Source organism: Lepisosteus oculatus, chromosome 2, assembly GCF_040954835.1.
Source record: "Lepisosteus oculatus isolate fLepOcu1 chromosome 2, fLepOcu1.hap2, whole genome shotgun sequence".
Lineage (NCBI taxonomy): Eukaryota > Metazoa > Chordata > Actinopteri > Semionotiformes > Lepisosteidae > Lepisosteus > Lepisosteus oculatus.
The window spans coordinates 7,749,740-7,771,627 of NC_090697.1; the positions used below are offsets into that span (position 1 = coordinate 7,749,740).

The window sequence follows — 21,888 nt, forward strand, 5'->3', positions numbered from 1 at the left end:
GTTTTCTGATTTATTTATTTTTTTCCCCACGACCAGACTGGATTTGCGCTGGACCGGACCTTGTCCATTGACCGGGCAGTTCTAAGCGCGCAGTTTCTTTTTCTCGCCCATCAAGGCGGAGTCTGTTGCCGAGTGCGCCTCTCAGCTGAGGGTCCTGAGCAGCTTGCTGGATGTGTGCCGTCTCAGGCCGGAGCGGACCGGATCCCAGTGGAGCCAGGAGATCCGCAGGCTGGAAGAAGCAGCTATGGGCTTGAGCACCAAGAAAGGCCTTCTGGAAGCCTGGGGCCTGGTTCTGCAAGCCAACCATCGCCCAGAGCCCCACTGCACGGGTAACTGCTGTAAATCGACAGCCGGAGCCCTCTCTGGGCTGATTCACTCGAGTCGTGCTTTTGACAAGATTTTTGTTTACTTCACTTGACATCTCCCTGTCCCTCCTGATACAAAACCATTGGAGCCAATGACTCACTCTACACTGGCGGCTTGCGCAGAGCGTCAGCAGCACAGCAGAGTGTGCAATGCTATGTTTTTTATGCTTCAAGTCTGTGTTTATCTGGACTAAGTGGAGCGTAGAAACACAAATGTGCCATGTAATACAATTTGAGATATTTAATTCTTTCATCACACCTTCTCAATATTATAGCCTAGTGGCCCGGTAACCTCAATTAAATTATATATTTGCCAGTCCAGGTGCCTCTAGTGTCCCTGAGTGGTCATTCAGAACTCTGTAGCTGAAGGGGATGACCAGTAGATGAAGTCATAAAAGTCGGGTCCAGTTTGCGTTTTAAGTGACGATTTTAGCTCAAGAATCATTTCAAACATCATTCAAACGATTTAAATCTCGTCAAAGTGGAGAAGTTTTAAAGAGCTCTAACAATTAATTAACTAAATGACCATAATACAGTGACATTAAATTATGATTTCATTAATTAAATGGTATTATATTGAATTTGTTCTGAGAAACTGTTTCATATAGCAAAAATTCATAAAAACGAAAAACCTCTTTCCGTTATTTCTTATAGGGAAAAATGATCTGTTCCAGACCACACAAATGTCACCCCCTACTTTTACTTTTTTTCACCAAAAATGACAAAAGAAGCATTAATAACTAACCCTCATACTTTGGTTTGTGGTTTTTTAGTAATAAAATATACTGCTTACCTGCAGTTATTAGACATCATTAATTATACCTACGTACAGTACATTACCATACTGTACAGTATCCTCTTCATGTAATTGCACGCGCACTCACAATTGTCATTTTCTTAACCCCTTTAGGGTCCATAATAAAGTCTAAACCACAAGCATTCTTAAGAAAAGTAAGCGCACACAACGCATGAAGCCATGCATATTGAACTGCCTCACACATGTCTCTCCAGCCGCTCCAGAGGCTGTGCGTGGCTCACCCACACTGGTTAGAGGAAAGACACTCGATATGAAACCTTCCTATGATGCCTTCCTCTTCATTCTCTTCTTTTGGAGGAGGTTTCGAAATTTTTCTAAATAGTGCTTCTTCACAGTTTCGAAGTTGGCTTTCGCTAAACTGTGGGTAACAATTCATGTGCGTGTTAGTATCGCATTTTCATCCAATTAATATTTGTTAAAAGAGGTATAGGTGTATGTCGTATAGTTATTGAATGCCATTTGATTGTACATTTTGTAGGTGTTCGTGTGATATTAATGAAATTAACAGGATAAGCATAGGATCAGAAGATTCTGACTTGGGACTAGACTCTGTGTTTGCATGGAAACGGTTCATATTTACACAAAAGTCATGTTTTTTGCACTGATTGTTATTTATAATTATCAATAGTTTTTATCTTTAGAGATGTGAATTTTCTTTTTATTTCTTCATCACAACCACAGATGTTAATACCCATTACGTAATACCATTAAACTGTACTTTATTCTTTAATTAAAAAGGGTACCTTGCAAGTCACACAAGACTTTCAGTGTACTTCTGACTGTGATGTCCACATCTAGTGAAAGAAATGGATATTGATTTGTAAATAGCAACAGCCTTATTCTCGGTCGTTTTTCTACTGTTTCTAATTTTTCTACTGTTTTATCGAGTGTATGCAATGAAACGCAAATTATTAAATTCTCTGCCTTATTTTCCCCTTTTCCATCTCATTTAATTGCGGCATGAAGAAATTTCAGAGGTGCTCAGGTCCTCTGTGGAGCTCCGGCAGTCAGAAATGACCTCGACGGGCCTGATCGTCTCCCACTCAAGCCAGAAACAGGACGGGGGCGCCGGGGACCCCCGCCCGGCCAGCGAGGCCTCCCTCCGGCAGCTCTGCCGAAGGACGCAGCTGTGGCCTCTGCTGGAGCACCTGGCCGTCCTGAGTCAGTACCGGCTGACGGCGGACCTGCTGGACCTGTCTGCCCCGCAGGGGTATGAGCCACTCCAGCCTCCTCCTTTCACCGTGCCAGCTCAATCGGTTGACTGGTGGAGTCACAGCCACTTCATTCATACTCTTCTTTTTTTATTTTTATTTTGAGGACTGCATTATGATATTTTATAGAATTTTCAGTTATGATTACAGTTATTTGCGTAGTTTTTTCAGGACCTCCTCATCCTGTTCACCGAGGCTTCGGAATTGCCCGCTTTCATTTCTTGTTCCATCTTTACCCTAGGGAGAGTAACCTTGCCGTTCCCTTGAAGAATCATCTTTCTCAGCACATAAACTTCTGTTTGCACTCCACACCTATGAATGTGAAGCAGCTCCAGGGACTCTGGTTTTTACTGAACAGTGATAAGGTCAGAAACTGCTCTCCGTCCTTTGTTATGTCTATGAAAGAAAATGTAGGACAATCTCGTTAAGTAGTTTTTTGTAGAAGTAGTTATGTTGTCGAAAATATGTACAAAAGATACCTCAACAGACGGTGTTCAAGAGTATATCCTAATTTCTATTTGCTTTTATCAGTAAGGAAAGTTCCAGTCTAACTGGTTTGTAGTATTCCAGGTGATCTTTTAATATACAGCCTGGTGTGACATTATTTGGAGCCACTTTTCAATAAAAACAAAAGTAAAAGAATGTACAGAGTTCATAGAAAAGAGAAACGTGAATACACCATTTCATACAATAAACAATTAAACTGAAGTGGATAAAAGTAAGATTTGAAAATATTGACAGTCTTGCAAGATCTAATTAGGGCTAGGGGATCATTCCACAGCCTTGTGGTGATGAGATAAGGTCAAAGTTCAAATGCAAAAGAATACAGTTCACCAATATAGCCAGGTGCCAATCTCTTCAAGTACTTAAAATTGAGACCAATATTGTGAATTATATTCTGAAATCCACAGGGAGCCAGTACAAGGAAGCTGAAACAGGAGAGATTCATTTTAGTATAAGTTAAAATCCAAGCAGCTGAGTTTTCAACAATTTGAATATTGATAAGTATGGTGTATATATATGATCAAGCATTACATTGCAGTAATCAAGTCTGAAAAAGACAAATGTGTGCATTCGTTTCTGTGCATCAGATTGGAGAGATGACCATGTATTAGTGTTTTACAAAGTTGACTTAAAGACACCTTCACAACATGGAAAATATGCAAACTTTCAGTGCAAAACTCAGATCAAAGGTGACCCCATGGTCCCTTAGTTGACTACTTTTAGTTGGCTATTTTTAACACCATCAGCAGTAAAACAAAAGCTGACAGTGGCAGAGCTGATAAAAAGAGACAATCAGTTTACTTCCACTTTTTAACATCGAAGCTTTATACAGTTAGAGTATTACAGAGCAGTACAATTTCTTATGCCTTCAAGCTGAACAGATCTACATTGCAACAAATCAGCAAACTAGAGGTAAAAATCAGATGCATTGAGTCACAGTTCAAAAAGGGTTTTGAAGTACTAAAATTGATAGATTTAATTCTTTGAAGGCTATAGAACTAAAGCTCTTTCCAGGTACAAAGCACACGGTCTTGTCCTTAATAATTAGTAAGGAGGCTCGCCCATTCCTACACACTAAAAGACATGCCAACACAAAAAAATCCAGTCCGTTCTTGCCAATACTGATACAGGCATGCTAATGCATTTCTGCACATGTCATCCTTCTGTACATGTAAATAACAATAGTGAAATCAAGGTATAAAATGATTCCTAAAACAAAGATGGAAGGTAACAGTGGTTAATGGGGAAAATTGTTCCCGCTTGACGTGCAAGGTTCCATAAACAGAAGTATTGTATCACTAGAGGAAGCCTTTCCTACGAGTTTGTAGAGCACGAGTCAGTCAGTCGCCTCTTGGCCAGAGGCTTGCACCAGGAAGCAAGTCCACTGCAGCACTGGGCTTGGCTTAAGTCCGTCTCCTTGCTGCTCTTCTGGCCCGGAGTCTGATCCTGTCTGGCCAGGTGTCACCATTCTGATGGGAGTCCTTCTCGCTCACTGTCTGTCCTGTCTCTGGCCAGCCGGCAGAGGAGCTCCAGTTCCTTCGCTGCGAGCTGCTGTCCGAGGCCTTGGCAGTGTTCTGGAGCAGCGCCGTGACCTCTGACCCCGAGCACTGGCTGGCGTGGGACCCCCTGACCTCCAACGAGGAGCAGAAGCTGCCGACGACGCTGCTGAGCACAGCAGACAAGGTGAGTGGGTGCACTTCATTGTTTTGAACAATGAGAGCCAGACCTTCCTTATATTTTAAGTGACTCGTGGGACTTGCAGTAGTACTGTGCCAAACTGCTTCAAAGCAGGATGTATTCGTTTTTAATTTAATAATGCTGAAGATTTGAGAGGTGGGCATGGGAAGTGTGTCCTCTGGGGCCTGCTAACAGAGGTGTGCCTCCGTTGTGGCAAAGGGTCCTGGCCTGATGAGCAGAGCAGTGTGGTCCAAGTGTCTGTTTGAGATCCTGACCAGCTGCGAGACGGCCGCTCGCTGGGAGCCCACCGGCACTGAGGTGCTCTCCTGCTCCCGCGTGACTCTGGGAGAGTGGAAGGAGCGGACGAGGCAGCTGCAGGACATCGGCACGCTCCTGTGGACCAACATGGCCGCCTCCGTGGCAGACTTCAGGTAGGGCCCCGGGGAGGGGGGGAGGGAAAGAAAAGCCCGTCGCTTCACCTGGTTACCTCGACACGCAAGTGATCACGCCGCAGCGATGCTGTGCCGGCGCTCGTTATGATTCCCGATGCCCTGAACGTGATAAGATTTTGCCTTGTGGTTGACAAACAAACCAGGGAATACAAGGGGAAGCTAAGTGAAACTGCACTTCAAATCAAGAGCAGGAGGCACTTCAATCATGGGGCTGGGGGAGTCCGGTACAAGCGACCCGGCAGTGTTGTTGAAGCCGCTACCCTGGCTTCTTTCAGGGAATGCTCAGATGAGATCTAACTACCAAACAGTGAATGGCCTCCTCTCATTTGTACCCTTTCTTATGTTTTTATGCACCCATTTTAACACGAGTATGTTTTATTTTACGAATTCTCAAGTCAGTGCCTCGTTACGTCCGCAGTGGTTCAGACCGGAAGGCGTGTTTCTTTGCCTCCTAGGACCACAGACTGCCGGCTTCAGGGGCTGGTGCTGCAGAGGCAGTTGCAGGCTCTGGCAGGGCTCCTCTCTCCGGACCTCCAGGAGGGCTTTCTGCAGAGCTGCAAGGGCCTGGCCGAGACGGGAGATGCCGCGGCAGTGGACGCGGTGCAGTCGGTGCTCGGCGCCGCCTTTCCTTCGGACCTGCTTCCTGAAGGCTTTGTTGCCACCGTGACAACGTGCCTGCAGCAGTTCGGTCAGGGCAGGCTGTCCGACGGCGAGCTGCCCCCCCTGGCCCGGTCCGCTGTGTTCTGGGTCAACATGGGCCTGTTGCAGGTCCAGGTCTGGACACCCCAGACCATCTTTGACCCTGCTGTGAAAAGAGCGTACAAGCTCACTTACGCCCAGGAGGAGGTGAGTTCGGTCTGCGCAATAGTTCTGCGGAAACTGCCTGCTGCAGGTTTAGGTGCCTCTGTTGTAGACCTTTTGTAGACGTTTGTTTGTGTTTCTGTAGTGCTGGTAAACTGTATCGATTTTTTTTTCACCGAGCATCAAAAGAAGCTTATCACTCAGTGTATGTATATTTTTAGAAAACTAAAGCACATGGATTTTGGACATTGATTAAATGTTTTGGTGTCATTGTGATTACTTGAACATCCATGACTGACCACGATGTGCTTGAGTGACTCTGGGGGCTGTAGATGTACCAAATCTACTTGTGGTGAGTGCGGGCACCCCGATTACATGGTACTATGTTGATCAAGTCCTGGGACCCTCACTTACTAACAATATTGTCAAGGATGGGAATTTGCTTTGAAGGCAGGAAAAGCCATAACACAACATGTTTAACGGATGCATGGAGAGAAAGAAAATAAATAAACGTATAGATTGTCAATTGTCCAAATTGAACAGGTTGCTGGAATAAAAGCAGACTTAGATCTGTTATTCTTGAATCTAGGCTATCTAGATTCGACACCCAGACAGAAGGAGTTCAAATTCACTGTGCAAGGGGTGGTCATGACAGTCAGTGATTATATTAGCATTCTGCACTGTTTGCTTGACGTAGATGTCTAAAACCTGTAGTTGTTTCCAATTTTGCTGGAAACCTTCAAAAAAAGCACGTGCTTCTTCAAGCAGTATGAGAGGAATGGGACAGAAACTCTGCAGCATCTGCAACCTTAATCTGGAGCAAAGCATGCTGCAGATGTGCAGCTTATATTGCTTCAAAGTTGATCACTCATGCTGCCAGTCAGTGACTTTTATAGTAGAGCTCCTGTTTGTCATCCCTGTTTACCTCTGTCTGTTCAGTGACGTGTCGGCACACCCGCTGCAAAAATATTTATTTTTCAGGGAAATTTATCGTGTTTTAAAGGTGATTTCTTTTGATGCTCAGTATGTGTGTTACAGTTTTCAGTAGAGTAAAAGGTCAAGGCTAATGTCGGTTAGAAAATGAGAAAGAGAAAAACGTTTTGCTTCTTCGGATATGTAAGTCAATGTGGAAGAAAGAGAACAAAAGTGGTCAGGGAGAGGAAAAAAGAAGAGTAAAAAGATATCTTTGTGACAAAATCTAGAGAAATTGTAGAAGGAAGTAATCTGTAGAAAGAGATTTTAAAAAATCATGTAGTCACTTATTGTTTCAGTGATTGTTCCCATTCAGCTTGCATGTTAACGCAAGGCCCCAAACTCTTAACGTCTATTTCTCCCACAGCACAGTATGTATGTGTATAAGACATGAAGGGTTTTCTTCTGGAAAACAGTTAAAGGCACCTTAAACTGAGTCTGTGAGCAGCTGCAGACTCCTGCCCCAGAGGGGTGGGTGATGGCTGCTCACTGCGTGGGCTGTGCTGATCCGTGCTGCTCTGTGTCTGTGCTCCAGCTGCGCTCGCTGCAGGAAGAGTGGAGAGCTCGCAGCCTGTCCACCCAGCTGCTGTCCGGGTCTTCGCTGGGAGAGAAGGACATCTCTCACAGTTACCATCACCCCCGTATCAGGTGTGTAACGCAGTCTGCTGCACCATAGGCGCGCGCGTTTTCAAGTGCACATTCCACATGTACCCAATCGTCAAGTACAATGCCTACAGAACAGCAGCTCCTGAGACATAGAGTGATGGCATGCACTTCCTAGTCTCAAGGTAATCCATATAATCTGAGGCTTAATTACAGTGTTAGAACGAAGCTACATGTGCTGTCATTGCGTCTCGGCGGCGAGTTAAACGCTGCCTCTCTGTGACCGCAGGTTCCTCTGGTCCAGGATGCGGCAGCTGGAAGACCAGATTGCCCAGCTGTCTCGGAAGCAGGCGTGCCGCCCCAAGGAGCCCCTGTACAAGCGGCTCTTCCAGGACGTGCAGCACTACGTCGGCAGCATCGCGCAGCCCGCCCGCGTCCAGGGCCTGCTCTCGCGCCTGCTGCGGGCGCTCCGGCCCCCCAGGCCCGGGGCCGGCGTGCGGGGCCTACTGAATGAGGAGGCCGCCTGGCAGTCCTCCCAGCAGCACTTCGTCAGGAAGCTGGGGGAGGAGTACGCCCTCTACCCCGATGTGCTGGGGCCGCTGCGGGCAGCCGTCCTGCAGATGCAGCACGGCATGAGGCTGCTGGCCTCCGAGCTGTCGGCCTCGCTGGCCCCGCTGCCCGGCCTGCCGAAGCTCATCTCTTGCCTCTCGGCTTCCCCCTCCCTCTCTGCTGGCCTTCCCTCCTACCTGGCCCGCGCCGACTACCTCTGCTCTCGGCCCTGCCTGGACGCGCTCCGGGGTCTTGAGAAACTCCTTCCTCCGCAAGACAGCCGGAGGCTGATCCCCGGACCGTCGGCTCTGCTGGCGAATGCCCTTCTCTACCTGCAGTGCCACACGCTGTCTCAGGGCCTGATGGAAGAGGACACCGTGGGACTCTTCCGACATGTCTGCCAGGTTGATACTCCAGTTCCTCTCCTCATTTTATAGCCTTTCTGTGATATAAAGAGAGTTCCGTGAAGTTGGCACCCCTTCACAGGGCACAGAGATAGAAACCCACCTCATTTGTTTGTGCTTATATCTCGGGAACGTTACATCGCGCAAAGAGCACCCCACAGCTTGGAACTCAGTAATGACGATAATAATAATAATGAAAATGATGATAATGATAACTTATTTATAAAGCGCTTATTCAAGCCCAAAGACGCTGTACATCCTGAATAAAGAAAAAGACAATAAAAGTAAATGAAAAGAGCATACAGGTTTTTACATGTTGACTGTAGGCAGATAAACACCTCGGTAAAAAGGCAAGTTTATAACTCTCTTCAAATCTAAACTTGAAAGAAGTTCTCGCGTAAAGTCTGAGGCAGGTCATTCCACAACACTGGAGCAGCGACGGAGAAGGCACGGTCACCGAAGTCCGTGATTTAGTCCGGCCCACAGCGATAGAGTGACCTGAATGGAGCCTGCGGGGGATAGTGTGCACATGGAGGAGTTCAGAGATGTGTGATGGAGTCAGGTTGTTCAGAGTCAGCAACAAGATCTCGAATACAGGACCCTCTAGGCAGCCAGGAAAGCAGTGCGAGTGCGGTGGGTCTCACTGTTGGGGCTGTTCGGTAGGGGTGCCGTCTTCACGGGGCTCCCCGGGGAGCCGTTGAGAAAATCGTGCGCGACCTCGTCCCCCCCGCGAGACTGACGCCAGGCGTCGCTGTTCCTAGGCCGTCGTCAACGAGTGGGACGAGCAGGAGCGGCGCGCGCGGGAGCGAGAGCGGGAGGAGGCCAGCCTGTACCGCGCCCGCAGCCACGGGCCCGGAGCCGGCGAGGAGGAGCAGGAGGAGAGGGCCTTCCGGCGCTCCTTTCCCCAGTACGGCAAGGTAACCTGCTCCCGCCGCCGCGCAGGCTGCTTCTGGTGAGCCTGCTGACCTTGAACAGCGTCTTGCTGCTGCTGCCGAGAGGGGCCTCTGTGAGCTCTGGACATTCAGCACTGGTTTGGCCTGGAGTGGAAGAGCCCCGGGTCTCGAGGGCTGCTGTGTTGTGAGCGCATGTTACGAAACGAAGTCGCCTATTGTGTTGAAAGAAGTTGTCTTCGGCATATAGGGGAGAGGAAGCTGTGCGTGATTCTGGAACGCTGCCATTCTGATCAGCGCAGGAAAGCGTGCTAGATACAAATATTAAAGGGCTGTTCTTCTGTTTAATCACTTTGAGACGCATACACCAAGCATCTCTGTGTGTGTTTCGCCCTCATGCGCGTGAAATAAAAACGTCTTTTAACTTCTGAGGTGGACTCCTGACTGGCTTTTAAGGGGAAGTGGGGAAAAAAATTCTCCAACACTATATTTCTCCAACACAGATGTTTTTTTTTATTTACAGTCCATGCTCAATTTGGTTAGATGTATGTGGCTGGTTTTAGGTTTGTATTATATCCTTAGTGCTATGCTTAAGCTCTGCTTGCTCTATTACACAGGATTTCGCAGACATCACATCGGAGCCCAGCCTCGAGCAGGATGCCGCCATGGCGGAGGAAGAGAATACAGAGAGCGAGCTGGCAGACAGCGGCTCTGTCTCTCAGAGCTGCATGAACATGGTGGTGCAGGTTCATCAGCAGCTGTGCCTGGGATTCTCTCGCTCACTGTGGTATCAACCCCACCTGCCAGCCAGTTATGAAAAAGACCTTCTCCGCGCTCTTGTGTCATCCTATCAGATCGCAGCCCCCTTGATAACGCGCTTCTATCACTTGATTGGTATGTATCCGCGTCTCTTTCTATTGTAGGGGCATCCAGTGTTCCACCTCACAGTTGTTAAGAAGGTAGAATCGTCAAGATGTAACATGCATTTTACATCACAGTTGGCAATATACGTTCAGGGTGTTTCATAAAAACTTGGGACTGCGTGGATCATTTGCTTTTTTGTCATTTTTCCTGATGTTGACGTTTAAAATCTCCTAATCTGGAATTAAGGGCCGCCAATCTCGCTGGATAAGGCCGTCTGCTAGGCAAAATGTACTGTTCATTCTTGTTACCGTTGTCAGGTACGAGAAACCTTGTCCCTCCTGAAATCCGCACGCTTTCTTTCAGGCTCGGATGTGAATGCGCAGCTGATGGGGAGCCACCTCCTGCTGGGCTCGCTCCTTCTGAACGCAGTCAGAGGTGGGGGGCAGCCTGACCTACAGCTGGAATCCAGGGGGCCCTACGACTTCTACCAGCACCCCAACACGGCCGAGGCGCGGCAGTGCCTGCCCGTCCTGGAGGGGCTCGGCCAGGCGGTCAAGCAACGGCTGGAGGACTGGCCTGAGCACCCCGCGCTCGTGCAGGTGAGGGCATCGCGCTCTGCTGCCTCTATAAAACCGCCCCGCCCTTCACTACGGGGGGGATGGGGATCGAGGAATTTCAGGGTCGGGCCACGGGTGGTTTCAGGCGCAGTTGGGTTGGAAAGGCTTTGCAAAATGGATCCACAGAAGCAAGAGCAAGTAGCTGTCAGAGGTGTTCGATTTTTGCCGAATCCGCTGTGTCTCTACATGTCTGTGAAACGGGTGCGCATGTGGTTTCGTTTCAGCTCTTGGTTGTGATGGAGCGGATCCTGGGATTCAGCCTATCGAGCCCGCTGGCCAAGTTCCTGAATGGCCTAGAGATTCTGCTAGCTAAAGCACAGGTAAGGCAGGCGCGTCCGATTAGACGGACTCTTCCCCTGGGCGAGACGGAGCAGTGTCCTGTAACCGACTTCTCCTCCGCTTTCCCAGGACTGGGAGAGCAACGCCAGCCGGTCCGTGTCTTTGAGGAAGGAGCTGGAAGCCGTGACGCGGCTCGTCATACAGTGGCGCAGACTGGAACTGAAGTAAGAGCTGGCGTGTTGGTCGCAGGACTCTTCCCGATTTTAAAGCGGAAGTGTTTAGCGTTACTGTCGCCTGCTCCTTCCGCCAGCAGATGCTCTATGGGAATCACATGTCTGTTTGTCCACCTTGCACAGCTGTTGGTCCAGCAGCCTCGACAACGCACTGAAGCGCCACGCGGAAAAGTCCACCCAGCGCTGGTTCTCCATTTACCAGCTGGTGGAGAAGCACCTGCAGGACCACAGACAGGGCGGCATGGCTGGTAATGGTCCGCTGCTCTCGGCCTTTTTTTGTGCAGCAGATGTTTATGAAATAGTTACTTAAGTGAAACTCTTAAAATGGAAAGACGTTGCATTTTCCTTTCACTAATCAGCCCTAACTTCACAGAGGTGCTTGGCGTGAGTGTTAGCTTTCTGTTAAGACGGGGAAGAATATTTTGTTTTTCTTGGGCTGTCAGGCATGACTGCTCGGCTGCCTGTCTCTCTCACAGATGGAGATGCAGAGGGGGCGTCCTCTCTGTCCTCGGTGTCCACCACGCTGCAGGCCTTCATAGAGGGAGCCTCACTGGGGGAGTTCCACACCCGCCTGGACATGCTGCTGGCCTTCCATTGCCACGTGCTTCTCGCCCCTCAGCAGGAGGAGAAAGGTGGGCGCGCCCTCCCCCCACAGCCTCTCCGATACCGCACCCCGTATCAAAACCGGACCCACCGTGTTCCTTTTTCAAAGTAATTCTTCACTTGTGCAGTGGCATCAGGGTTGAACTTGTCTGACAATACTGCTTGGTCATGTTTGAAAAGTGAAAACCCTCCTGCAAGTCTGCAGTAGTGTGCTGTGTCCATCAGTCCCTACAGAGGGTAGCAGTGTGGAGCAGTATGTAGGGTTCTGGACTTCTCACTGGAAGGTTGTGGGTTCGAATGCCAATGGAGACACTGCTTTTCTACCCCTGACCTAGGTACTTCACCCAAAACATTGCTCCAGAAAAATTCCCAGAATGGGTACCTTTTGTAGATTGCTTTGGGTAAAGTGGTCAGCCAAATAAAATGAGTAATATTAAAAGCATGTAATGGAGATCAGTAGTGGCAATTGAAGATTTCTCTTCTTAGTACAGGCTGTTGACTCAATTCTCATACAAATGTTGAAAGTTTCATGCCTATTTCATACTATTTATAATTAAAGCTTGTCCAGATCAACATGAATGCAGTGTTTTATGATATGTAAAAAGTAAATTTAGTTGTCATCACTAATGTGTGGTAGAAACAGTTTTTCTCAATTTGATGAACATGTCTGGTTCTGCAGAATCCCTGTGTAGCCTCTTGTGGAACTTATACAACTACTACAAGCAGTTTTCTGAGAGTGTTCAGACAAAAATCAGTGAACTCCGTCATCCCATTGAAAAGGAATTGAAGGTAAAAAGAAATCTTGTCTTTTGAACAAAATTAAAACATTTGAACATTTAGGGAATCTCGCCTCACCTGTTATCTGTTGTTTTTTCTTGGGATTTGTTTTTGTTTTTGTCATCTGTTAATGCTACAGTTCTGACCTAACCTCACAGATGCCCTGCGCACATGGTTGGAGCTATAGCTGTAGAAGTTAATCTGCTTCTCAATAAGTGAAGCTAAATTAATGGCCATTTGAAAGCACGTAGTTTATCCAAGTTTCGTTTTTACCAAACACGCGTTCACTTCTTCTTTCTCACGCTCTCCACCTGCAGGACTTTGTGAAAATCTCCAGGTGGAATGACGTTAGTTTCTGGTCAATCAAGCAGTCGGTGGAAAAGACTCACCGGTGAGATTCATACAGCGCGATATCACATGTTGTGGAGTATTAATGTTCTAATGTGCCGAATTCCCCGATCAGTTCTTAAAGATTTACCTAGCTTTAAGGAAATGAATCATTTAGGTGTGCATTCATGCATGCATGTATGCGTCTGCCTAACGTGTAAATCCAGATTGGACAGTGATTTAAATGCTTGCTCTTATTTTTTTATTCAGAACCCTTTTTAAATTTGTGAAGAAGTTCGAGGCGGCTCTGAGCGGTCCGTGCTGCCCTGCCCTGACAGAGCAGGGGAGCAGTGCAGATCTGGACTGTGTGGATAGTCAGCCAGAGGACACGCCCATCCACAGGCTCCACAGAGCCCTGCAGAGGGTCATCCCAGGGAGAGGAAAAATATCCCAGGTAATCTTCACGGGGAAAGACGCCTTCTAGCTTTCTAACTAACTTTTATAACAAGACCCGCAGAAAAAGCTCTGGTCTTTCTCTTCTTCAGATTCCACTGAAAACATTTACTGTGAGATGAAATACTTGCTACGCTGATTCCATCTTTTATATATACTAGTGACATTCGGTAAAAGCAGATGTTAATAGTCCGACCAGTTTTAAAATAATCAGTGAAGTAACCACTGCTGTTTTAAATCCATTCATTTGTGTCACATCATATTCTACTATTGAAAGATATATTTCTTGGTAGATCATCTTGGGAGAACTTAGGGATTTATAAGTGACAATATAAATGTTGAAAATAATATTGCGGCAGTGTCTTAAAATATTTTGTTGTAGACAACAGGGTGTTGCAGGGTGAGTAGTCTGTTTGGGTCCTAACGCCTATGAGAACGTAGGTTCTTATGCACTGTGGATAATATTGAATAGTTTAACTTATAAAATAAACATTTTGCAGTTTTTGAAATAGGCGAATTCATTACAGCACAGAGAAGTTCCCGATGCCCAGTGCGTGCTCACCAGGGTATATCACTGAACTGAATTGTGTACTGGGTCTGGCAGGCTGAAGTCCCGCAGGAAGGACCCACCCCACTGGACCCCTCATCCCTGCAAGTGCGCCTGCCCTTCCTCACGGGGAAGATGAAGAAGATGTGTGTCAACCTGGTCAAGAAGAGTCCGTTGCCAGAGTTAACAGAGGAGCTGGATCAGTTTACTGGTAAAGATGGAGATGTCCAGTGTAAACATGACACTGTGTCGATCTAGAAACACCTGCAAACTCCTGTTTAAAAGAGTCTTTTAGTCAAATTAATAAAAGTATGCCGTGATAATTAAAGCAGACAGCCCAGTGACATAATGGTTAGCACTGCTGCCTTGCAGCATAGAGGACCTGTGTTCAGCTTCTGGGCTGCTGACTGTGTGGAGTTTGTATGTTTATGCCACGTTTGTCTGGGTTTCTACCAAATGCTCCGGTTTCCTCCCAGTGTCCAAAAGCATTAATGGGCTTCTGGGAAAATTAGCGTGCTTATCCCTGTGTGCTTCTTTGATCAGAAATACTTATGTTCGGCAAACTGAAATGAATATCTCTTGAAGCTCTGTAGGGAAGATTTCAACTTTCTGAAGTGGAAACCATAGTATAAAAGCTCATGGACAAGTAATAAGCTCAATTAAGCAGTTTTTTATACATGGTGCTGGTCGCTTTTAAGTATATAGAGATGTAGGTTTATATGCTAGTACTGTATAATTGCGTTATGAAAACTTGTGTTTCTCTCATTTTTGGCGTAATTGCAGCTGAAGTCATAACATCAGTGCACGAGCTCCAGAAGCTCACTGTGACCCCATCAGCAGAAAAGGAGAAGCAGAAGTCAGAGGTCAAGCATATCCTTCAGCACAAACAGAGAGCCCTCTCGGATTTGTTTAAGATGCTGGCTCAGATTGGTAAGTTTGTTTCTGTCTTGGGAACTGGCAGTCATATTTTCCACTGTCGGGATGTTGTGTAATGGAACATCTCATCTTGCTGCCCCCCATCTCTGAGTGTCTGCTGCGGAATCCAACTTCCTTGTGTCAAGAGACCACTGCAGTCATTGGCTAGAGTTCCCACCAGAAAGGTGCTCTGTATCTGAAGCAGCAAATGTAAGGTTCTTCTGCTGACTGTGTTACTGCTACACATAGGCTTGTCCTACCGGAAAGGAGTGACCTGGAGGCGAGTAGCTGACCCCGTGGAGACTCTGTGCCTGGAGCCCCTGGATTTGAGAAGTGCCCTATCTGTGGTGAAGGCTGCAGACAAGCAGGAGAGCACGTAAGGACACCAGGGGCCTGTTAGAAACAGTGGACAGTTTCAGAGAGAATGCGTTCAAACCTTCTAACACAGAAGTACCTCACTGGTGTATGCGCAGAAAATACTTTTTTTAGATTTGCCTTTATTACCTGGAATGTGATCTGCAAAGTGTGGGAAGCAGCCTAGTGCTCTTTAAAGCTTGTTGGCTCGTCTCTGACCGTGATATTGGTTTAGGTGTATCCCTGCTATAGCCTGTTGTCAGTCTCGGTGGGAGACGCACTGTGAATCAAATTCGTACGATTTAAAAGAACCACTTTTTTCTCTGAGTCTGAGATAAGACGGAAAAGTTGATGAAGAACTGTGAGAGTTGGGATGTGACTGTTTACAGGCTGTTGGCGGAAATGACTGCGGCGTGGGAAGGCTGTCAGAAGTATTTCTACAGGTCCCAGGCCCGCCTGGCCGCGCTGCACACTGCTCTCCAGACTCCCGCCAAGGTAAGACTGGAGAAGGAGTGAACGGCGGTAAACACTGTGGTGGGAAAGAACAGCCCTCTAACGAGGCCTCACTCTCCTCGTCATTTGTTGCTTTTGAACCAACTCTGCCACTGTGGGAGCGTTGTGTTAAATGTCTTGTCTTGGCCAGCTCTCCTTTCAGATGCACTTCAAATGAACGCATTATATCTGCTGCTTTAGTTTTGTGTTGGCGGTGTTACCTAACCCAGCCATGTGGCCCTTGCTGGGGTTACAGTAAAAAGAGCTGATCCGAGGGTTCGTGCCCCAGTGTCTCAGTGGCGGCTGTGTGTTGCAGGAGCTGTAAAACGAGTTACAGTAAAAAGAGTTGAAGAGTTCTTGCCCCAGTGTCTCAGTGGCGGCTGTGTGTTGCAGGAGCTGGGCCTGGGCAGCGTGGAGCGCTGTAAGGGATTCTCAGCTCATCTGCTCAAGCTGCTGATCAGACAGAGGAAGAGGCTGGCAAGACTTACACAGAACTGGGTCCACCTTAGGTAGGTCTATTATTTAGCCATCTCCTCTCTCTGCTCTTTCAAGTAACTTTTGGTGACGAATCTTAAGTGTTACCAGTTTTATCCGATCTTTGACTGCTTTGGCAAGTAATAGATCATTCTGGACTGAGTCATACCAAGTACATTTTGATGTTGTAGGAAGGACACAGAAACTGTGAAGGTGTCTTTCCAGAAGTTCGTCCCATCAACTAGTTAAATATTGGTATCAGCTAAAGTAATATTTAAATCAGTTTACAAATGTATATGGTCAGACTTACTGGAATATCAGTTAATGGTGGCACACATATTGTTATCCAACTAATATACCTGAACGAGACTCCTCGAAAAATCATTACTGTACCTCCTCCCAGTATAAAACAACAATTCTTAAGAGCTGTGAACACTGTAACACTGTTGCAACATCCTCTGTGTGACTAAAATGTGGCCAGTTATCTGTTGCTTGTTGTTTCACACTCAACAATTAATCTGCCTTCAGATTTCTTTCAATGGCCTTTCACAAAGGAGAAGAATGACATTTCTTCTGTAAGCTTCATCATCCTTTTACTTATATAGTGCTTTTCTGGTCACTCCACTCAAAGTACTTTACAGGTAATAGGGAATCTCGCTACCACCACCAGTGTGTTGCCCCAACCTGGATGATGCAACAGCAGCCATAGTGGGCCAGTACGCTCGCCACACACCAGCTATCAGTGGAAAGGAGACCAGAGTGATGAAGCCAATTCATCGATGGGCATTATTAGGAAGCCATGATTGGTAAAGTTCAGGGAGAATTTGGCCAGGACATCGGGGTTACACCCCTACTCTTTTCGAGAAACACCCTGGGATTTTTAATGACCACAGAGAGTCAAGACCTCAGTTTTAAGTCTCATCTGAAGGATGCCGCCTTTGTACAGTATAGTGTCCCCGTCACTATACTGGGGTATTAGAACCCACACAGACCGCAGGGTGAGCGTCCCCTACTGGTCCCACTAACACCTCTTCCAGCAACAACCTTAGCTATTCCCAACCGGTCTCCCATCCAGGTACTGATTTCGATTAAATTACCCATTTTGATCATTGGTGGCATTCTGAGACCTATTTGGAATGAAACTCCACAGTTTCCGCGTCGGCCTTTAGAAATGAGAAACGGATGAGGATGAGGCGCGTCGTTGTGGCAATACTGGCAGCAGTGGTAACACCTCTTGATGTATCTCCCCTAGAAAACTGCTGAGCTGTATCCAGGAGATCCAGTCGGGCACGAGCCAGCCCGTGGGGGCGGACTGCGTGCTGCCGCCTCAGGAACCGCTGCTCCAGTGGACCCGCCGGAGCCAGGCTCTTGCGGCGCAGTGTGTTCTGGTGCTGGAGCAGCTGTCCTTGACCCTGCGGTGCTGCCCGGAGGAGAAGCCCTCTGCCCCTGCCTCGGCTGAAGGTGCGCAGGTCATTGAAGCGCCCGCGTGCAGAGGGAGCCCCGAGATCGATCCTGCAGTGGGGTGCCCCTCTCCCCTGCCCGCCGACAGCTTGCCAGCTGGATGCCGCATGAGGAGAGCTGACCCTGCCTGGACAGAGCTGACTGCCCGAGTGACGAGGATGCTGGCTGAAACAAAGGCACTAAAGGCCAAGCTCGATGAGCTCAACCCCTGGCCTACAGAAGGGAAGTTGCAGAGCTGGTAAGCAAATGCTGTTGAAGGTGGCCACATGCGTATCTTTCTCCAAAGCAGGCCGCAGTATTCCACACGTGTTTTCCTTTACGTGGATTGGGAAGTCCCGGAGGGTGCAGAGAAAATTAGATTCAATTAGAAGTTAATTGACTGGGATCCATACTGAATCATAAAACTCGACAGCTTTAAGCCTCATGCTGTTTTACCCACAGGAGCCACTTTTCGGCGTGCTGCTCGGGGCTCAGTCAGCTTGGAGGTGTGGCTGCTCAGCTGTTGCCCGTGGAGAAGCTCTTTAACCCAGCTCCTGCGGCCCAGACTGCCAACCAGGCCCAACCAGCCTTGTCGCAGAGCCTGCAGTACCTCAGACTTGAGGTGGAAAACAGCCTGACAGAATTCACCTCCTGGAAGACACAGCTGCTCACTCTGGGCAGTACTGAGAGCGGTAAGGGATGAGGCTTCTCTAATAGGACCTCACAGGCTCTTCAGAGGAGTCACATCATATGAACCCTTTAGTGTCTTTACATAATATCACAATTCAGAATATTTACAAGACGGCTGGTGAGCTTTTTCTTCCTCTGAATATTTATAAAGTTTTTGAAGACTTCTGTTTTTTTTTACATTATAGATTTATTCATTTCTGTGGTTTTGATATGAAAATTAAGCAGTTGAGGTCTTGATTATTTTTGTGTTCTTTGTTAAAATAAAAATGTGGTCACAAAAAATAACTTTTGATCAAAGAGATGCCCTCCTTGATGCCTTAGATTTCTAACATTATTAATAGAGGAGTTTTTAAATCTGCTTATTATACATGCAAGTGCAACGCATCCAATAACCGCCCGTGTTTTGTGTGCTTTTTCTGTTGCTCAGATTTCCCCAACACGTTCCCAGTTGACTTTTCAGAGCAGCTGGAAAATGGCATCAGCTCCGTGCTGTGTGCAGTTCAGAGCCTGGTGAAGAGAAGACAAGAGAGTGATGATGGGAAGGGACAGCAGCGAGATGAGGCCTCGCACGGTAGGGAGCCAGAAGAACTCTCCCGCTTCCTGTTCGTTAAGAAATCAGTGTTGTGGCTCCAGCACAGTGCGCATCACATTTTCATTATCCTGCTTCCTGTCTTTCTATCACGTCTGATGACCTTTTCTGTGAATTTTTGGGGGTCTTATAATTAGTTTTTTTTTAATAAAGATGTCCAAACCATTAAAAAAAATGTGCACACAAAAAAAAATCAGACATTGTACGTAAAGGCACAAATCACCTTTTTCAAAGACAAAAAAGTGTTCAAAGAAATGTAGTAAAATTGAAAATAAAAGTAGCCCCTACTTTCCAGAGGTTCTGGTTTAAAGAACATCTACCTACCTGCACCTGTATCTTGCATGAAGTAGGTCCTCCAGCAGGAGTTAAAACATTCCTTTATTTTTGTAGAAAATGAGAAAGAACAAGGAGAGGATTTGCTCAAGGCTGGACATTTGACCAAACTGCTGGAGGACGAACTGTCGATGGACGTGGCGTCTCTTTCCCTGCAAAAGGTCACTGGTTCAGTGGAGCAGCTACTTGAGATGCTCAGATCACATCGGGACTTGTGTTCCTCACATCAGTACCGGGTTAGTTTTTGCCATCGGCAGGAACAGCTGGACGTGTGTGTGTGTGTGTGTGTGTGTGTGTTTCCATTTATCCCTGATGATAGCTCTCATTTTATATTGTGTGATGCAGAATGACACCTAACACCAGGTTAGGTGTTGAGTATTAGAATAGGTGAAAAGCCAAGTCCCAGATGAGGGACAGGCTTGTGTGTAATTTAAAGTTCTTGCATTAGCCACTGTTACTGGTAAAGCTTTGCAGACTGTGTCATGTTTTCAATGCATTTAACCATTAGGCAGCGTTTACCTGTTGAGCCCCCGAGGAAAGTGCTTGATCTTAAAGGACACCAGGTGTCTCCTGCTGACGCTCCTGCGTGCTCTGTTCTCCGTGCAGGAGGTGGCCGGGGCCATGGGGAGCCTGCTGCGCGTGCAGCCGATGCTGGCGGTGTACTCCGAGCTGGTGCGCCACTACCTCGCGGTCTCGCTGGGGGCTCACCGGAGCACCGGGAAGCTGCTGGCGGTGCTGGCCAGCGTCTTCACCAGTCTCGCGCTGAAGGTATCGCTTGTGGCTGCACGGGCCCTAGGGCTCATCTGTGCTGTGTTCTTGGTATTCAACACCCCTTTGTGAAACTGGGACGATTCCCCTGAGTACTCAGATACGAGGAGAGGTTTAGCCCACAGATTTGTGATGGGGGTAAATAATACAGGATTTGGAGCACAAAGTTAAGAGAAAGTGTTGGACATTGCTATTGGCCTTTTGATTAAATTCAGTCTATAATGAGCTGATGTGTGTTCCAATATTTGGAAAAGTGCCCTAAAAATGACTCAAAACAGTAGTTGTACAAGATGTTTTCAGCATAACCCCTTAATAAAGCAAGGTGCTGTAGTGTAGCAGAGCTCAATAATTCCTTTATACCTTTGGGTTACAAACCCAAGAGCACCGCTGCAGCAGGCCAGTTTTAGCAGTGAGGCTTCACCTTCCACGGTGTAAAGAGAGAACCAGAGGAAGTCCTGGTCCGAGAGAGAAGCCTTCCCAACCACGGTCTCTTTTTGTCCAGGGCTTCTGCCTTCCCCAGGAGCTGATGGACGACGGGTCAGGGGAGGGAGCCCCACAGTTCCATGACTACGAGGGAGGAGGGATCGGGGAAGGAGAGGGCGCGAAGGACATCAGCGACAAGATAGAGAACGAAGAGCAGGTGAGGACACCGGCTTGAGCTACTGGTGACCTTGTGAGGAGTGTCTCGGCGCTAAGCGAGATGAAGCAGCAGGGAGAACTGAAGTACACCCTTCCTGTTAACTCTGGGCATTTTTCACAACTGTAATTTTTGGAAAGAGTTGTCTTGTGTTTTTTACTTACTTTCTCATTGCTTTTATTAGCACACTGACAAAACACCAGGATGTTCTGGAATTATTCATTAAGAATACAATCCATGGGTTTGGAAAGATGCTTTATAAATGCAAATTTTATGATGACGACGACAACGATGATGATTATTATTTTATTATTAAGCACCTTTCCAGACCCAAGGGCGCTTTTAGATTTGAAACAGTAGCTTTCATTTAGAGAAGAATGCGTTTTCCCTGCTGAACTAAAACAATCGCACACAGGTGGAGGACACATTCCAGGAAGGGCAGGAGAAGAAGGAAGAAGACCAGGACAGGGCAGATATCAAAGAGGAAGACAATGCCATTGAGATGTCCGAGGACTTTGATGGAAAATTACATGATGGAGACCGCAAAGAGCCAGGTTTGTAGATTTTTGAAGAATTGCGAGAATAAGCGAAAAATAACTGCGAAGAATAAGCATCCTGACTTTTTCTCTTTCCTGTGGAGTGGTAAATGGAAACAATGAATGATCTAAGGATAGAGTTTTGTTCTTTAAATGTTTTTTTAAAGTGTTTTACAAGTTTGTTGTGTGAAGACGTCAGCCAATGAACACTCTTGCCTGAGTAGTTTGAACTCTGTGATCAGGGCACAGGTTTGAGTCCGGTCACAGTGCTGGACAGATGCGACTACAGTTTCCCAGGCAGCAAACTCGCAAATTAGTCGAGTCCCTCTAAGGGCAGGATGGTATAAGTCAGCCAGGGTCTGGCTGGTGTTTTGCTCACTGTACCTTGAACTAAATCTCGGACATTTGGTGATCGTGCCCTTTCTGTCGCTGCTCCATTGTCATGGAAAGCCCAACTTCAACCTGCAAGAGAGAATTTCTTTCCAAATCCAAACTCAAAACTCGCCTGAGTGAGTGTAATTGACCTACATTCCATCTGTATGCTTTTATTTTTTACTTATTATTGTGCTTTTTTATTAGTACAGCATCCTAAGGTTTGGAAAGGTGCTTTATAAATAAAATAATAAATGAATAATAATAATAATGCTGGCATTCGGTGTTGCTGCTGGTGAGGGGAACAGGACAAAGAGGCGATTGTAAATTTATATGGAAAAAA

General features: G+C 47.0%; 1 protein-coding gene across 1 annotated transcript in view; it reads left to right on the plus strand.

The window, feature by feature from the left end:
* mdn1 (midasin AAA ATPase 1) overlaps positions 1 to 21,888 on the plus strand; it is a 79,774-nt gene that overhangs the window by 44,116 nt on the left and 13,770 nt on the right. Inside the window, exons 56-85 of the mRNA XM_069196410.1 lie at positions 116 to 329; positions 2,149 to 2,392; positions 2,635 to 2,758; positions 4,413 to 4,580; positions 4,794 to 5,005; positions 5,482 to 5,872; positions 7,335 to 7,447; positions 7,692 to 8,355; positions 9,117 to 9,272; positions 9,863 to 10,139; positions 10,473 to 10,708; positions 10,951 to 11,046; positions 11,135 to 11,229; positions 11,362 to 11,486; positions 11,715 to 11,870; positions 12,521 to 12,630; positions 12,936 to 13,009; positions 13,216 to 13,399; positions 14,003 to 14,156; positions 14,729 to 14,875; positions 15,110 to 15,236; positions 15,604 to 15,709; positions 16,100 to 16,215; positions 17,433 to 17,879; positions 18,083 to 18,312; positions 18,738 to 18,881; positions 19,290 to 19,468; positions 19,839 to 20,000; positions 20,503 to 20,640; positions 21,053 to 21,191. Of these exons, the coding sequence (XP_069052511.1) occupies positions 116 to 329; positions 2,149 to 2,392; positions 2,635 to 2,758; positions 4,413 to 4,580; positions 4,794 to 5,005; positions 5,482 to 5,872; positions 7,335 to 7,447; positions 7,692 to 8,355; positions 9,117 to 9,272; positions 9,863 to 10,139; positions 10,473 to 10,708; positions 10,951 to 11,046; positions 11,135 to 11,229; positions 11,362 to 11,486; positions 11,715 to 11,870; positions 12,521 to 12,630; positions 12,936 to 13,009; positions 13,216 to 13,399; positions 14,003 to 14,156; positions 14,729 to 14,875; positions 15,110 to 15,236; positions 15,604 to 15,709; positions 16,100 to 16,215; positions 17,433 to 17,879; positions 18,083 to 18,312; positions 18,738 to 18,881; positions 19,290 to 19,468; positions 19,839 to 20,000; positions 20,503 to 20,640; positions 21,053 to 21,191 (5,728 nt within the window). The remainder of the gene's footprint in view (positions 1 to 115; positions 330 to 2,148; positions 2,393 to 2,634; positions 2,759 to 4,412; positions 4,581 to 4,793; positions 5,006 to 5,481; positions 5,873 to 7,334; positions 7,448 to 7,691; positions 8,356 to 9,116; positions 9,273 to 9,862; positions 10,140 to 10,472; positions 10,709 to 10,950; positions 11,047 to 11,134; positions 11,230 to 11,361; positions 11,487 to 11,714; positions 11,871 to 12,520; positions 12,631 to 12,935; positions 13,010 to 13,215; positions 13,400 to 14,002; positions 14,157 to 14,728; positions 14,876 to 15,109; positions 15,237 to 15,603; positions 15,710 to 16,099; positions 16,216 to 17,432; positions 17,880 to 18,082; positions 18,313 to 18,737; positions 18,882 to 19,289; positions 19,469 to 19,838; positions 20,001 to 20,502; positions 20,641 to 21,052; positions 21,192 to 21,888) is intronic.